Source organism: Hyla sarda, chromosome 1, assembly GCF_029499605.1.
Source record: "Hyla sarda isolate aHylSar1 chromosome 1, aHylSar1.hap1, whole genome shotgun sequence".
Classification (NCBI taxonomy): Eukaryota; Metazoa; Chordata; class Amphibia; order Anura; family Hylidae; genus Hyla; species Hyla sarda.
In genome coordinates this window covers 332727815-332743777 of record NC_079189.1, presented here as the reverse complement: position 1 = coordinate 332743777, position 15963 = coordinate 332727815, and the positions used below count along the sequence as shown (strand labels likewise).

The 15963-nt window shown below is 41.2% G+C and overlaps 1 protein-coding gene and 1 long non-coding RNA gene across 4 annotated transcripts in view; one reads left to right on the top strand and one right to left on the bottom strand.

The window, feature by feature from the left end:
- Positions 1-15963, bottom strand: part of SH3GL2 (SH3 domain containing GRB2 like 2, endophilin A1) — a 175315-nt gene that overhangs the window by 45903 nt on the left and 113449 nt on the right. For all 3 annotated transcript variants that reach the window (XM_056519716.1, XM_056519695.1, XM_056519706.1), the window contains exons 3-5: positions 11104-11176; positions 7831-7974; positions 2094-2227 (exon numbers count right to left, since the gene is read on the bottom strand). In XM_056519716.1, the coding sequence (XP_056375691.1) occupies positions 2094-2227; positions 7831-7974; positions 11104-11176 (351 nt within the window). The remainder of the gene's footprint in view (positions 1-2093; positions 2228-7830; positions 7975-11103; positions 11177-15963) is intronic.
- LOC130273251 (uncharacterized) overlaps positions 5863-15963 on the top strand; it is a 37289-nt gene continuing 27188 nt past the window's right edge. Inside the window, exon 1 of the long non-coding RNA XR_008843927.1 lies at positions 5863-6082. This is a non-coding gene — a long non-coding RNA (uncharacterized LOC130273251). The remainder of the gene's footprint in view (positions 6083-15963) is intronic.

Genomic DNA, 15963 nt, shown 5'->3' with positions numbered 1-15963 from the left:
GTTGATATTTCATTCACTGAATTGATCTACATCTCCTCTTTATCACGAGAACCATTCATATGGACTTTCTTCATCTCCTCTCCATGACAATATATTTATAATTTGACTGTTATATTTTTATTATCACTTATTATCTTACTACTTCGCTACAAGAAAGAGGAAGATATTATCATGACAGGGACTTATATGTACTAGGTCTCTTGCTGATTGGTTATTTTAGAATACCAGCATGTCTGTATTACAATGTTATTCAAGTTTTTTCTATCTATATACATTTAACTGTTTGGCTGCTGTTGACAGTAAAGGAAAGATGATAGCATAATATTCGCGTCCTGCCTTTAAAAACTAGGAAAATCTCCAATTTCAGAGCATTCTACAAAAATATATCTCAACTTCAGTCCCTAAGACCCCTCCCCTCCCCCCCCCCCCCCCAAATAAGTCATGATTTGTGGATAGCCTATGAAAAGAACGATTGTGGTGATGACTGATAAACTGACTATAAATATTTCACTTGTGAAATAATAAGGAAATCCTGTTGTGGGGACTTCTTGACTTTGACTGTCCTAGAAGACAAATCCCAACAACACACAAAATCTAAACTTATTTTTATCTACTAAAAGAAAAAAGTTAATTCTATAATATTTCCTATATCATTGTGTTGCATATAGTGCAAAATCTCTAAAGTTTTGTATTTTTAGTCCTTATGTAGAGTAACACAAAACCAATACTAGAAAGCTTAGTTAGCAAAGGTCAAAACAGGCCAATCAAATTGTTGCAGAGTTTTGCCAGACAAAAAGGCTTGGTGTTTTGTTCTCCCGCCACATGCTTTCCATGACACTTCGACTGGTTTTCCTCTAACTGTGTAGTATCTTTGGTGAGGATAGCCCTGCACAGGTTCCCACTACCAGAGGCTGGATTAATGGTGTTGAATACCCCCAAAGCAAACAATCTGTTGCAAACAACCTGTTGTTGACACATATTTATTTGTAAATTCAGAAAAAAACTGTACTATAGAAGTCCTCTGCATAGAAAGGCACAATAGGGAATATATTTTTTCACTAATTAAAGCAGATACATATGGCCATTCAGAAATGCTTTATGGCAGAGTGGCCAAAAAAGCACCTAAAAAAGACTCAGGTCTGATGTAACCAAAATTGAACTTTCTGGCCTAAATTCTAAGTGTCAATTCTGGAGGGATCCAGGCACTGCTCATCACCTGCCCAATACCATCCCTACAATCAAGCTTGGTGGGGCAGCATCATGCTGTGGGGACCTTTTTTCGGTGAGACAAGGAGACTGGTCAAGGAGAAAACATAAAAGAGCATATCTCGATCCAGAGTGCTCTGGACCTCTGACTGGACCGAAGGTTCAAGTTTCAACAAGAAAATGATCCTAGGCATACAGCCAAGAGTGGCTTAGGGACAACTCTGCTCTGGATAGGCCAGGCCAGAACATCCACACTGACTTAAACCCAATGGAACATCCCTGGATAGAACTGAAAATGGATGTCCACCGACAGTCCCCATCCAACCTAACAGAATTTGAGAAGACTGTAGGCTGTAATCACTTCCAAAGGTGCTTCAACTAAGTACTGAGTAAGGGATCTGAGTACTTATTTCCAAGCTAAATTTTAGTTTTTCCTATTAAATACATTTGCAATTTTTTTCTAAATTCTGTTTTTACATTCTCATTATGGGGTGTTGAGTGAAGAATGATGGGGAAAAACTTGGATTTTGTTAAAAGGCTCTGAAGACTTTCCGAATGCAAAATATTTTAAGAAGTGCCCAAAAGAGTGATGACTGATCATTTTCTGCACCTAATTCTGTCATACTTGTTAGAAGATTTTATGTACAATATGAAATGCTAGCATCCATTATAAGCAGATAGTGTGCTGCTTACTGGAGATAAGTAACTGCATGTGTCACGTTTCCTTACTTTGTCAATTAATCAATTATACATGGCAACAGAAATTTATAGCAACTGCTAAAAAATCCAATACCGTGAAGGCGGCACATTAGACCTTACAGTAGTGTTTTGAATTTAAAGCCTATTATTGTCTAATTTTTCTAAGTTGCTATTACAATTTGCTGTACCTGAATTTCCTTTAAATCTTTGTCGTGCAGATTTTGTAGAGGGTCTATGAAGTTTTGCTTCACCTCAATGTCTAATGAGTCTTTGATGTCAGAAAGTTCTCTCATAGCTTCTCCTGCATCAAGAAGAGCTGGACCTGGTAAGAATACATCACAACATTGTTAATTTATGTAACAAAATGCGCAATGGATTGCACAATATAAACGTGTTGTAGTGGAGTGTCAAATGCTTACAGTTTACCTGTCGTTTCAAAAGATTTTTTTTATACAACCTATATGTGATGTCACTGCTGGTATTGAGCCCCTGAGAGCCCTATCCATAGTGCACAGCTATTTCTCATTCTCTCCTTTTCAGGGGGGCTGAACCAGACCTGTCTTGTCTGCTGGTATTACACATACAAAGACTTTCTCTCCAATAAAAGCACATGCAATGCCATGACATAGTGCTGGAAAACAGTGCACTGGACTGAACTTGCTGTGCAGAGTTGATGATTTACAAAGTAAACTACCATAGATGGGGGGGGGGGCTACTGTGGGCAAACTAAAAGGACTGGTGAGACGAAGATTACACTGTAGCACTAAGGACATACAGTCATGGCCGTAAATGTTAGCACCCCTGAAATTTTGCAAGGAAATGAAGCATCTTACAGAAAAGGATTGCAGTAACACATGTTTTGCTATACACATGTTTATTCCCTTTGTGTGTATTGGAACTAAACAAAAAAAGGGAGGAAAAAAAGCAAATTGGACATAATGTCACACCAAACTCCAAAAATGGGCTGGACAAAATCATTGGAACCCTTAACTTAATATTTGGTTGCACACCCTTTGGAAACAATAACTGAAATCTGTTGCTTCCTATAACCATCAATAAGCTTCTTAAACCTCTCAGCCGGAATGTTGGACCACTCTTCCTTTGCAAACTGCTCCAGGTCTCTCATTGGAAGGGTACCTTTTCCCAACAGCCATTTCAAGATCACTCCACAGGTGTTCAATGGGATTTAGATCTGGACTCATTGCTGGCCACTTCAGAACTCTCCAACGCTTTGTTGCCATCCATTTCTGGGTGCTTTTTGACGTATGTCCTGCTGGAAGACCCAAGATCTCGGACGCAAACCCAGCTTTCTGACACTGGGCTGTACACTGCGACTCAAAAATCCAGTGCCAGAGGCAGCAAAGCAACCCCAAAACATCATTGAACCTCCACCATATTTCACTGTAAGTACTGCATTCTTTTCTTTGTAGGCCTCATTCCGTTTTCGGTAAACAGTAGAATGATGTGCTTTACCAAAAAGCTCTATCTTGGTCTCATCTTTCCACAAGATGTTTTCCCAGAAGGGTTTTGGCTTACTCAAGTTAATTTTGGCAAAAAGTAGTCTTGCTGTTTTATGTCTCTCTGTCAGCAGTGGGGTCCTCCTGGGTCTCTTGCCAGAATGTTTCATTTCATTTAAATGTTGACAGATAGTTTGCTCTGACACTGATGCTCCCTGAGCCTGTAGGACAGAACTTGTTTGGGGCTGCTTATCCACCATCTAGACTATCCTGTGTTGACACCTTTCATCAATTTTTCTCTTCCATCCACACCCAGAGAGATTAGCTACAGTGCCATGGGTTGCAAACTTCTTGATAATGTTGCGCACTGTGGACAAAGGCAAATCTACATCTCTGGAAATGGACTTGTAACCTTGAGATTGTTGATATTTTTCCACAATTTTGGTTCTCAGGTCCTCATACAGTTCTCTTCTCCTCTTTCTGTTCTCCATGCTTAGTGTGGCACACACAGACACACCATGCAAAGACTAAGTGAACTTCTCTCCTTTTGATTTGCTTTCAGGTATGGTTTTATATTGCCCACACCTGTAACTTAACCCAGGTGAGTTTAAAGGAGCATCAGATGCTTAAAACAATCTTATTTTTCCACAATTTTGAAAGGGTGCCAATAATTTTGTCCAGTCCATTTTTGGAGTTTGGTGTGACATTATGTCCAGTTTGCTTTTTTTCCTCCTTTTTTTTAGTTTAGTTCCAACACACAAAGGGAATAAACATGTGTATAGCAAAACATGTGTTACTACAATCCTTTTCTGTGAGAAATACTTCATTTTCTTGAAAAATATCAGGGGGTTCCAACAATTACGGCCATGACTGTATGTAGTAGATACACTGGTGTAAACACAGGGAACAGCTGTCAACAGGTAGTGGACAGCAGTTTACAGAAAAGGAAGACATCTAGTTGCCAAGACTTTAGAGCTGTCATTTTCTGGGTAAGTAGTCCTTTTTGGTTAATGAAGTGATTTACAAATATTTAAGGAATTACACTGACTATCAATGTTGAGTTGTTGGAAACGACAGTAACCATAAAGTAGATCTTAAAGGGGTATTATGGCATAATAAATATTTTTATATTTTGCTGGGCATGTTGTAAAAATAAAAACAAGTGATACTTACCTACCTTGGTCCTCCACAGCTCACTTTGCAACTCCTTCCAGTCCCCTGATGCTCATTCCCTCTACCTGCTTCCGGGAAAAGAAGTGAAAGCAGAACCTGCCTCAGGGGTAGGTCGGAATCACTTTTTTTTTCAACATGCCCAGGAAATATAAGAAAAATAATTATGCCATAAGGAAGTCCTAAATTAGTGTAGCAAGAACAGGAATAGTTGGGAACATTTATACTACATTATTTTACCCACATTACTGCAAACATGAAACTGACCTTGAAGTAGCAGAAATAAATTTGAGACATATCTAGCATTTAAAAGGGTACTCCGGTGGTCAACGTGTTTTTCCATTTTTGACGTACCCCATTTGTTTTGTTTCATTTCTATTCTTGTTGTTTAGCCTACTCTATTTCCGTTCTTTGTTGTCTTTTTATCCCCCACTTTGTTTTGCTATCTTTGCTTCTATTTCCTGCTTCTTGCTGTGCTGAAAACTACAAATCCCAGCATGCCACATGCCTTGCTGGTTTGGGGCGGCTTTTTTTTTTTTTTTGTTTGTTTGTTCCGTCCTTTACCCACCCTATTATTTTCCCAGGTCAGCCCCCTTATACACAGCACACTAATATAATCAGCCTTGGTTGTGATACACTGGCATACACACACAAAAGGGACTACAACTCCCAGCATGTGTCAATCAGGAGTCTTCAGTCTGTGGCAAAACTACAACTGCCAGCTTGCACTCACAGCCTTTGGGCATGCTAGGAGTTGTAGTTTTGCAACAGCTGGAGGCACACTGGTTGGGAAACACTGGTGTAACATGATGTGTATGCTGAATAGGCTAGAACAGTGTTTCCCAACCAGTGTACCTCCAGCTGTTGCAAATCTACAACTCCCAGCATGCCCAAAGTCTGTCAGGGCATGCTGGGAGTTGTAGTTTTGCAACAGCTGGAGGCACACTGGTTTGGAAACACTAGCACAAACACACACAGAACAGGGACTACAACTCCCAGCATGTGTCATTCAGGAGTCTCCCCCCCCCCCCCCCCCTTCACATATAGGGGGAGATTTATCAAAACCTGTGTAGAGGAAAACTTGCCCAGTTGCCCATAGCAACTAATCAGCTTACCACTTTCATTTTTATGAAGGCCTGTGAAAAATGAAAGAAGTGATCTGATAGGTTGCTATGGGCAACTGGGCAAGATTTCCTCTGCACAGGTTTTGATAAAACTCCCCCATAGAGATCATTCCCAGTATGAGATTTATTCCCCTGCAGTCCATACATCCCCAGCCCGTGCACCTTCTCATCCTCCCCTTCAGATAACACATCTTCTCTGTGAGGTCCTTCTCCTGTACAGACCTGTGTCCTTAGAATACAGATCAGGGGGGAGGGGAAGTGAGGAGCTGTGTACTCAGCTGGATGAGATGAGGGGGCGTGGCTTATTCCTCTCATGCAGACAGAGAAAAAAAAGTGCTATGACATGTTGTCCACAACAGACTCAGAACTGTGGACATCAGTAAAAGAAAACCCTCTGAACTACAGAACTTCCTGCCCAACAAACAGGTAAGAAAAACACATACATGCTGCCAAAACATATAACACATGTATATTGCAAAAAAAACTAAACTTACAAAGAAGATGCCATATAGTCAAAAAATTTACCACCGGAGTACCCCTTTAACCCCTTAAGGACCGGAGGTTTTTCCGTTTTTGCATTTTCGTTTTTTGCTCCTTGCCTTTAAAAAATCATAACTCTTTCAAATTTACACCTAAAAATCCATATGATGGCTTATTTTTTGCGCCACCAATTCTACTTTGTAATGACGTCAGTCATTTTGCCCAAAAATCTACGGTGAAATGGGAAAAAAAATCATTGTGCGACAAAATTGAAAAAAAAAACGCTGTTTTGTAACTTTTGGGGGCTTCCGTTTCTACGTAGTACATTTTTCGGTAAAAATTACACCTGATATGTATTCTGTAGGTCCATACGATTAAAATGATATCCTACTTATATAGGTTTGATTTTGTCGGACTTCTGGAAAAAAATCAAAACTACATGCAGGAAAATTAATACGTTTAAAATTGTCATTTTCTGACCCCTATAACTTTTTTATTTTTCCATGTTTGGGGCGGTATGTGGGCTCATTTTTTGCGCCGTGATCTGAAGTTTTTAATGGTACCATTTTTGCATTGATAGGACTTATTGATCACTTTTTATTCATTTTTAAATGATATAAAAAGTGACCAAAAATGCACTATTTTGGACTTTGGAATTTTTTTGCGCGCACGCCATTGACCGAGCGGTTTAATTAATGATATATTTTTATAATTCGGACATTTCCGCACGCGCTGATACCACATATGTTTATTTTTATTTACACTGTGTTTTTTTTATTATTGGAAAAGGGGGGTGATTCAAACTTTTAATAGGGGAGGAGTTAAATGATATTTATTCACTTTTTTTTTTCACTTTTTTTTTGCAGTGTTATAGGTCCCATAGGGACCTATAACACTGCACACACTGATCTTCTATGTTGATCACTGGTTTCTCATAAGAAACCAGTGATCAACGATTCTGCCGCATGACTGCTCATGCCTGGATCTCAGGCACTGAGCAGTCATTCGGCGATCGAACAGCGAGGAGGCAGGAAGGGGCCCTCCCGCTGTCCTGTCAGCTGTTTGGGATGCCACGATTAGCCGCGGCTATCCCGAACAGCCCGACTGAGCTAGCCGGGAACTTTCACTTTCACTTTTAGCCGCGCGGCTCAGCTCTGAGCGCGCGGCTAAAGGGTTAATAGCACGCGGCACCGCGATCGGCGCTGCGCGCTATTAGAGGCGGGTCCCGGCTTCACTATGACGCCGGGCCCGCCATGATATGACGCGGGGTTACTGTGTAACCCCGCGTTATATCAGAAGAGCAGGACCAAGGACGTACCGGTACGTCCTTGGTCCTTAAGGGGTTAAAGGAAACCTGTCACCATGGAAATGCTGTCCAAGCTACCAGAATCATGTTACAGAGCAGGAAAAAATTAGCAGATTGACATACACTTTTGTGTAAAAAGTTTTAGTATAACTGGTAACAAATTTAGTAACATCCCAAGCTGTTCCTGGCTTTCAATGCTGCAGTAATGACTTGTCATCTCCACCTGTCTCTGTGGCAGCAAACCACTTGCTACAGCAAGGATGTTCGTACACACTTTTTGCTACTGAACTTATCTTAAATTAAAGAATATTGGTAGAAATAATTAAGAAACAACATGTACATTATGTCACAGCAAATGACAATGCATTTAAACCAAAAAATAACTTACCAAAATTAGATTCATCTCCAATCTCTCTCCCATACTTGAACATTGCTTCTGCTAGCAAAGCTTCAGCTTGCGGGTACCCAGGTCCCTTTTCTTGACCCCGAATCTTTGACATTGTATTAATCATACTGAGTTTGGCTCGGGAAGCTGTACATAAACAAAATAATGACCATCAAAAACTTTAGAGAACAATATAAGTATTTTCTATGCCAAGTAAATAAGGTTACATTACAGGTAGCCTGAGAATACCATAAGACCTACATTGAAGTGATCAAAACTACTTTGCACACAATGATAAACATTAAAGGCACAGGTAGGGCAGCAGTTACTTCATAGTGAGGGTGTACTGTCTGCTATCAGCAGCTGTGGACCTACCGCTAATGGTGGACATTAGCTGTCATGCTGATGTCTGCCATTGACCCTATAGATGGCATGATCAATGCCGATCAAGGCTTTTATAGGGAAGAGTGAGTATATCGGATGCTCGTAGTGAAATTGTGGTTGTTCAATAAGTGCAAATGGCAAGCAGGTTGGCTGATCTTATTGTGCAATTTGCCAAGGCAGGCTGTGCAAGAAGATCGCTGATAGTGCTGATCAGTACTGTTACTACATAGTACATTGCAACCTAATGGTTGCTTAACTTTTTAGTATGAATCTTATTTTTTTTAATATACAAAAACCTACTATTAATACAAATTAAAATTACACTTTTCCCATTAAAATTAAATGTTTAAAAAAAATAAAAAAATAACCCCCCCCCCCAATTTGGTAATGCTGCCCACAGAAAAGTCTGAAGTATTAAAATGTAATGTTTATGATCTCACACAGATAATGGTGTAAATGTAAAAAAAAATTTAAATAAAAATAATGCTCGAAATGGTGGTTTTTGGTCACATCATGTGTCAAAAACAAAAAAGGAACAAATAGTTCCATCAAAAATGCCTATAAAAACTCCAGATCATACAACCTCGTATACACAAAAATTAGAAAAATTATAGGAGGTCAAAATAGTACAATTCTAATCATACTTTCAAAGAAGTGCAATAATAATAATAATAATAATAATAATTATAGTAAAAAAAGATGGATTACTTACCGGTACTCAGTTTTTCATTAGCTCACGACAGCACCCTTGGAGAGGACCTCCCACTGCAGGACAGGAAACCTGGGATCATAAAAAGGGACCTGCCTCTCCACACCTCAGTTCAGAAAAAAGTACTCCAGTCGGAGCCAAAAACACTAACTATAGAAAACTACTTCATTTAAAAAAATAAAAAAAAAATTGGTAATGCCCCTTCCCATAGGCTTGCATTGAGGGGTTAGAGCGTGACGTCACACGGGGCGGAGCCGTGATGTCACGATACTCCGGCCCAGTCATCGTGATTCATGATGATAGCGGGGTGCTGCATGAAAGATTGCGGGGGTCCCCAGCGGCAGGACCCCTGCGATCAGGCATCTTATATAGGAGGCCGGAAGAAGCGCACGGCTGTGCGCAAAAACGGCTGTTAGCCTCTGAGCACCCTCATCCAGGCATCTCCCAGCATTACGGAATTGTCCAAAACACAGCAAGTCACAGGACCGGTGAGTGCAAGTGAACATTCTCTTTCTATATTGTATACGTACACTAGCACTTGTTTTCACTTAGCACCTCGGCAGTGAAGTGGAATTTAGCAGCTACGGCCACTGATACCGCAATCAACACTCCTACACCCAGGTCTGAACATACCAATAAAAAAAAAAGAGCAGTGGCCTCCAAAATTTTATACAAATAGAATATATATATATATATATATATATATATATATATATATATATATATAGTCTTAGGTCCGGAGTACATCTTTAAACGCATGGGATCTTTTAGAACCCAAGCCTTCATATAAAGCATCTTCGGCTGTAACCGTTTCCTTATCCTCCTCAAGGTTTGCAGTGAAGCGGCTTGCTTTGAGAAGTTGGTCAGTGTCCTGAATTCAGATAATCTTTCTTCCTGAACACTAGGTGGATTCGGGACAGCTGGAGTCAACCCAGAGGTAGAGGATGTAGCACTTCCAATTACTCCCAAAACTTTTCAGGGATGAGTCAATCGCCTCACGAATCATCACTCTAAGGTTATTAGCAATAGCAGAGTATTCCTCGGCCACAATCATTTCAATACATTCTGCGCAAATAGATTTCTTATAGGCAGAGTCTAATGGCTTTCTACAGTCCGCACATTCCCAGATACAGGTTTTAGAGGAGGACTTTTTGATGACCTATAACAAAGAAATTAACACCCCATTAGGCTAGCAAGATGAAAAACAAATTGAAATGATCCAACCCAGGACGTAGATTCGCACCTCCGATGATTGGCTGGAGCTACTTTTCTTTGAGTGTCCCCCTAAATCTGCTGAAGCCTCAGACCTTGCAGGAGGGGAAATGGTTGCAACGGCTACACTGCAGAGCTGCTAACACAGAGTGCTTGTGGCTTGCTGCGGGCTGGCTGTTGCTGCTGTCCCCAGGCTTCCGGACGCTAAGGAGGCCAACAGGGGATCCAGGAAAGGGATTCCCATGCCTCTTTTGAACGTGGCCAGAAATACGTCACACGCTCCGGACCGCATTACTGCATGCAGCGCCGGCCCCAGTGACTCGAGAGGGCGGCGAACAACACACTGCTCCACAGTACCACCTCCCCCAGAATGTGCACACATGGGGGGGAAATGGGGAGGCAGCACTAGCGGGACCCCACCGGACAACCTGCCGGACCCACAGTCATACTTGCGGCTGCTCCCTGGAGGAGACCTCTGCCAGCCAGGAATCCCCCCTACCGGAGGACCTGCAGCCCCTTAGGGAGGTATGTCGAGATAGATCCAAAGATCTCCCACCGGAGGACAGGAAACCTGAACTGAGGTGTGGAGAGGTGTGTCCCTTTTTATGTTCCCACGTTTCCTGTCCTGCGGTGGGAGGTCCTCTCCAAGGGTGCTGTCATGAGCACCAGGTAAAAAAACAATATGTAGCTATAGGTATCATTTCAACCGTAAAGAACAGCCACACTCCCCCACCAAAAAAAAAAAAATGTTGCAATTCCCCAATTGGAGACCCAATTCTTATTTTTTTTGCAATGAAAGGTGTCATCATAATGAAAAGGGTCATTGATTCTACAGTAAAAACAAGCCCTGTGGATGTAAAAATCAGAGTTCTGGCTCTTAAAAAAAAAAAAAGCTGAGGAAGGGTTTTAAACACAATGTTTTACACAGGGGCCCTTCGCTATGCATATCTGGTCTAGTAGAGGCGGATTACCTGGATTGGGCTGAAGGTACTCTATTGCCTTGGTCATTATTTCCATAACCGCTCTGCTGGTCACATCAACTTTCTAGAGGCAAAAGGAAAATATTTTTATGTTTGTCAGAAGATTGAAAAAACAAATATATTTATCACTAGACCAGAAGCCAGTAAGAACATTTCTTTAAAGGGGTACTCCAGTGGAAATTTTTTTTTTAAATCAACTGGTGCCAGAAAGTTAAACAGATATGTAAATTACTTCTATTAAAAAATCTTAATCATTCCAGTACGTGTTAGCTGCTGAATACTACAGAGGAAATTCTTTTCTTTTTGGAACACTGTGCTCTCTGCTGACATCATGACCACAGTGCTCTCTGCTGACATCTCTGTCCATTTTAGGAACTGTTCAGAGCAGCATATGTTTGCTATGAGGATTTTCTCCTACTCTGGGCAGTTCCTAAAATGGACAGAGATGTCAGCAGAGAGCGCTGTGGTCATGATGTCAGCAGAGAGCTCTGTGTTCCAAAAAAGAAAAGAATTTCCTCTGTAGTATTCAGCAGCCAATACGTACTGGAAGGAATAAGATTTTTTAATATAAGTAATTTACAAATCTGTTCAACTTTCTGGCAAAAGTTGATAAAAAAAAAAAAATTCCACCACAGTACCCCTTTAACTATTACGCAAGGTAATAGAAATATACTGTATAGTGTACTACCTATTGTCTTGCCCATTCTTGAGAGCTTTATACACATTTCTATCAGGACTCTGTGGCGTACCTACCATTGAAGCATGTTACATCAATGCTTGAGCCCTGGTGAACAGGGGGCCTGGTCAAGGGATTTGGGAAAAATGTCCTGTATCCACAGATAAGCATGGATTTCAACTGTGAATTCGCCTTTAAGACGCACACACAGTTGAATATATGTTGTGCTGGTGACAGGATGTAATAAGTGGCTCCATCCTGTCACTGTAGTCAAAGCATCTGGTGTGGGCAACATCTCTGTATGAGCGCAGAGAGCTGAACTTTTTATAGGCCTACTACTATATGGGGCCTTATAGGGCAGTATGGAGGCCATACTATAATACAACAGTACAGGGGCCTTCTAATGTAAGAGAGCAGTATGGGAGCATAACACCATATAGTGGCCAAATACTATATAGAAGCAGTATGGAGGCTAAAAGTATAAAGTAATGTAAAGCCCTACTACTATATAGGGACACAAAGCAGCCAAACTACTATAAAAGGAGCACAAAGTGGGCGCTAATACTCTGTGGGGCAATACATATGGGGAGTGTGTAAAGAGGTGGGGCTTGTGCTGGAGAAAGGAGCCTGAAAAGTTTGTCCAGCAGAATCTGCAGAGATGTGTCTTGACCAGGAGATGCCTTGATGGCAGTCTGGCTAAATGGTAAAGAAACGAATAAGTGAACGACTCTGATCAGAGAAGACGTCACCAGAGAAGTCACACCTTCACAAATGACCCAGGTAAATGAACCAAGTCTGGTAACCCTGCCCTACAATGAAGGTATCAGACTTCCAGATTCGGTGCTACAGGACTGCTGGATAATGAGCAGAGATGTTCTGTTGATGGCGCTGTTTATTGGCCAGCTGAGTCTCTCACACACAGTGTGCACTGAACATGACTGATGGCTCCAGTGAGAGTATCACAAATTATTTACTAAATATAACAGCAATAAGGTTGAGGTAAGACTTAACTTATACATTTTCCAAAATGTTTACTAGATCATATTTCATAAATCATGAATACAATTGACATTGGGATACACAAAAAATTTAGAGAAAATGGGGGGGGGGGGGGGGAGGGTGAAGGGTACAGGTGAACCCTAAACGCAGATCCCTACTACACAGACCAACTCCTATTCCTAAGTGTGGAGAGGGGAAAGGGGTAAGTATATACAATGTAACAAAAAATAGTGGCTAGCCTCTCTTGCCTATGTCATGTATGGGATGAGGGCAATTCTGATTTTTGCTATTGGGTCCATGAATTCTATGTATGTCAGGACTTCTTGATGGCAGACTAAACAAATTGTACAGTGAAAATGGTTTATGAAAAATAGATTTTATGAATACTCGCATTTTTTTTAATAGACCTCCATGCCATTTTCTTGGATGCGGTTTCTCATTAAAGTTTTCTTCCTACTTTTTTTTTTTTTTTAGAAAGCCTACAGGTTGTGATAAAATAAGCACTATAAATCTGAAATAAAAATGTTACTTATGTTTAAAAGGAAGGCAAGCCTTGGCAATTTTTTATTTTTTTTTAATATCATTAAAATAAAAAAAATTAAGGGTCTGTCCACATTAAAGGTGTATTCGATGAAAAAGCTTTTTTCATATCAACTGGCTCCAGAAAGTTAAACAGATTTGTTAATTACTTTTATTAAAAAATCATAATCCTTCTGGTACTTATCAGCTTCTAAAGTTGAGTTGTTCTTTCCTGTCTGACAACAGTGCTCTCTGCTAAAACCTCTGTCTGTCTAAAGAACTGTCCAGAGCAGAAAAGGTTTGCTATGTGGATTTGCTGCTATTCTGGACAGTTCCTGAGACAGACAGAGGTCTCAGCAGAGAGCACTGTTGTCAGGCAGAAAAGAACAACTTAACTTCAGCAACTGATAAGTACCGGATGTATTAAGTTTTTTTAATAGAAGTAATTTACAAGTCTGTTTAACTTTCTGGACCCAGTAATGGAAAAAAAATTTTTTTTTTCATGGAATAACCCTTTAAGTTTGGCTATCCTTATGACATGTCTGCTTGTTTTTTTCCAAACAGATCTGTTAAAAGAAGATTATAATTCAGTGGACGTTAGGAAAACCTGACAAGATTAATCATGCAACACCATGGAAAATATGAGCCCCTTAAATGCACCTCAATTACAAAATGTCTTACATTCATTACTATATTATAATGAAAGGGGGATGGCTATAATACAAGAACTCCTTTAACAGATCTGTCTGAGAAAAAAAAAAAAAAAAAAAAAGTCAAGCAAACATGTCATAAGTATAACGCAAACAAATTTAAAAAACATAACTGTGTTTAAGAGTTGACATTTACTTTAAATGGCTATATCCCCCTTAGCAGATATATTTATTTGTTTTTATTGTTTGCAGTCTCAGGAAATCTTTAGGTTAGATGCATTATTGAAAACTCTGTAGTTTGATCCTGCTGTCATATTCCCTTTTGTCTACCCCCTACTTCTTATTAACCATCCAAATAAATGTTAGCAAGATGTATGGGACAAATAGGAACAAGTACACAGTCAGACTAGACTGGTTGGTTTAGTTTGTAGCCTCTTGCCATTAAAGAGTACCTGTCATCAAACCAAATTTTCTAAACTAAGGGCTGGTTCACATCACGTTTTCTCCCATATGGGAGCGCATATGGCAGGGGGGGGGAGCTAAAACCTCGTGCTCCCGTATGCTTTCGTATGCGCTCCCATATGTAATTCATTTCAATGAGCCTGCCGGAGTGAAACATTTGGTCCGGTCGGCTCATTTTTGCGCCTTATGTGCTTTTACAACCGAACCTAATACCGTGGTTGACCACAGTTTTAGGTCCATATGGAAACGCAAGGTTTTAGCTCCCCCCTGCCGTATGTGCTCCCATATGGGAGAAAACTTGATGTGAACCCAGCCTAACTCTGATTATCCTCCCTAACTACTCCCAACACCCCTCCTATCAGAACAATAAAAAGCTCTGTATCATAACTTTCCCTTGCTCACATTGTGCGAGTTCCTGGCAGGAGAAAATGGGGGTGTTCCCCAGCAAGGCTGTGCCCCGCCATGCCCTGCACACACTTCCTAAGTTTAGTCTCCTGTCAGGTGAGGAGACCAAACTAATTGTTTGACTTTTGGATGGGAACAGAACAGAGCCTAGGCCATTTTTTCAACCACATTAACCACTTGGGGAGGCAAGACGTACAGGTATGCTCTGCATCCCAAGACCCCAAGGACCCAGGGCGTAATTATTCCGCAGGCATCCCGTGCCAATGCCTGGGGGGATCCCCCCATGTCAGCGGTCAATTCAGACCGGTAATCTGTGGCGATTCCGGGTCATAAGGATCTCCGGTGACCCAGAAAGTAAGGGGATTAAGGCTTTCCAAGACACCCCCGATCCTCCCTGTTATTTATCGGTAAGAAGCAACCAACAAATAGCAGATTGGAGGGGGGGGGTTGTCTGGGCAGAGTGGGGCAACTGTGCTGGGACCGGTGCAGAAGGTCCTCTAAGGCGGCAATCCTCCTCTGGGCGATGGCGGGCAGTGATCCTCTGTGTGCGGCGGTGATCCTGCTACTGCCAGTTGAGTTGTTGCCTCGCAACATCTGGAGGGCCACAGTTTACAGTGGTCTCTAAGCTGTAGCCCTCCAGATGTTGCAAAACTACAACTCCCAGTATTCCCAGACAGCAGTTTGCCGTCTGGGCATGCTGGGATTTGTAGTTTTGCAACATATGGAGGGCCACATTTTGGAGATCACTGTGCAGTGGTCTCTAAATCTTGGCTCTCTAAATCTTGCAAAACTACAACTCCCAGCATGCACGAACAGCAAACGGCTGTCTGGGCATGCTGAGACTTGTAGTTTCGTGCCTCCAGCTGTTGCATAACTACATCTTCCAGCATGCCATTTGCCAATCAGTACATGCTGGGAGTTGTAGCTCTGCAACAGCTGGAGGCACACCGTTTGGAAAATACTGAGTTTGGAAAACCTTGAGTTAGGTTTTGTTACCTATCAGTGTGCCTCCAGCTGTTGCATAAGTACAACTCCCAGCATACACGGTCTGTCAGTTGTAGTTTTGCAACAACTGGAGGTTTGCAAAATGTACAGGGTACATTCACATGGACGGGGGTTTACAGTGAGTTTCCTGTTTCA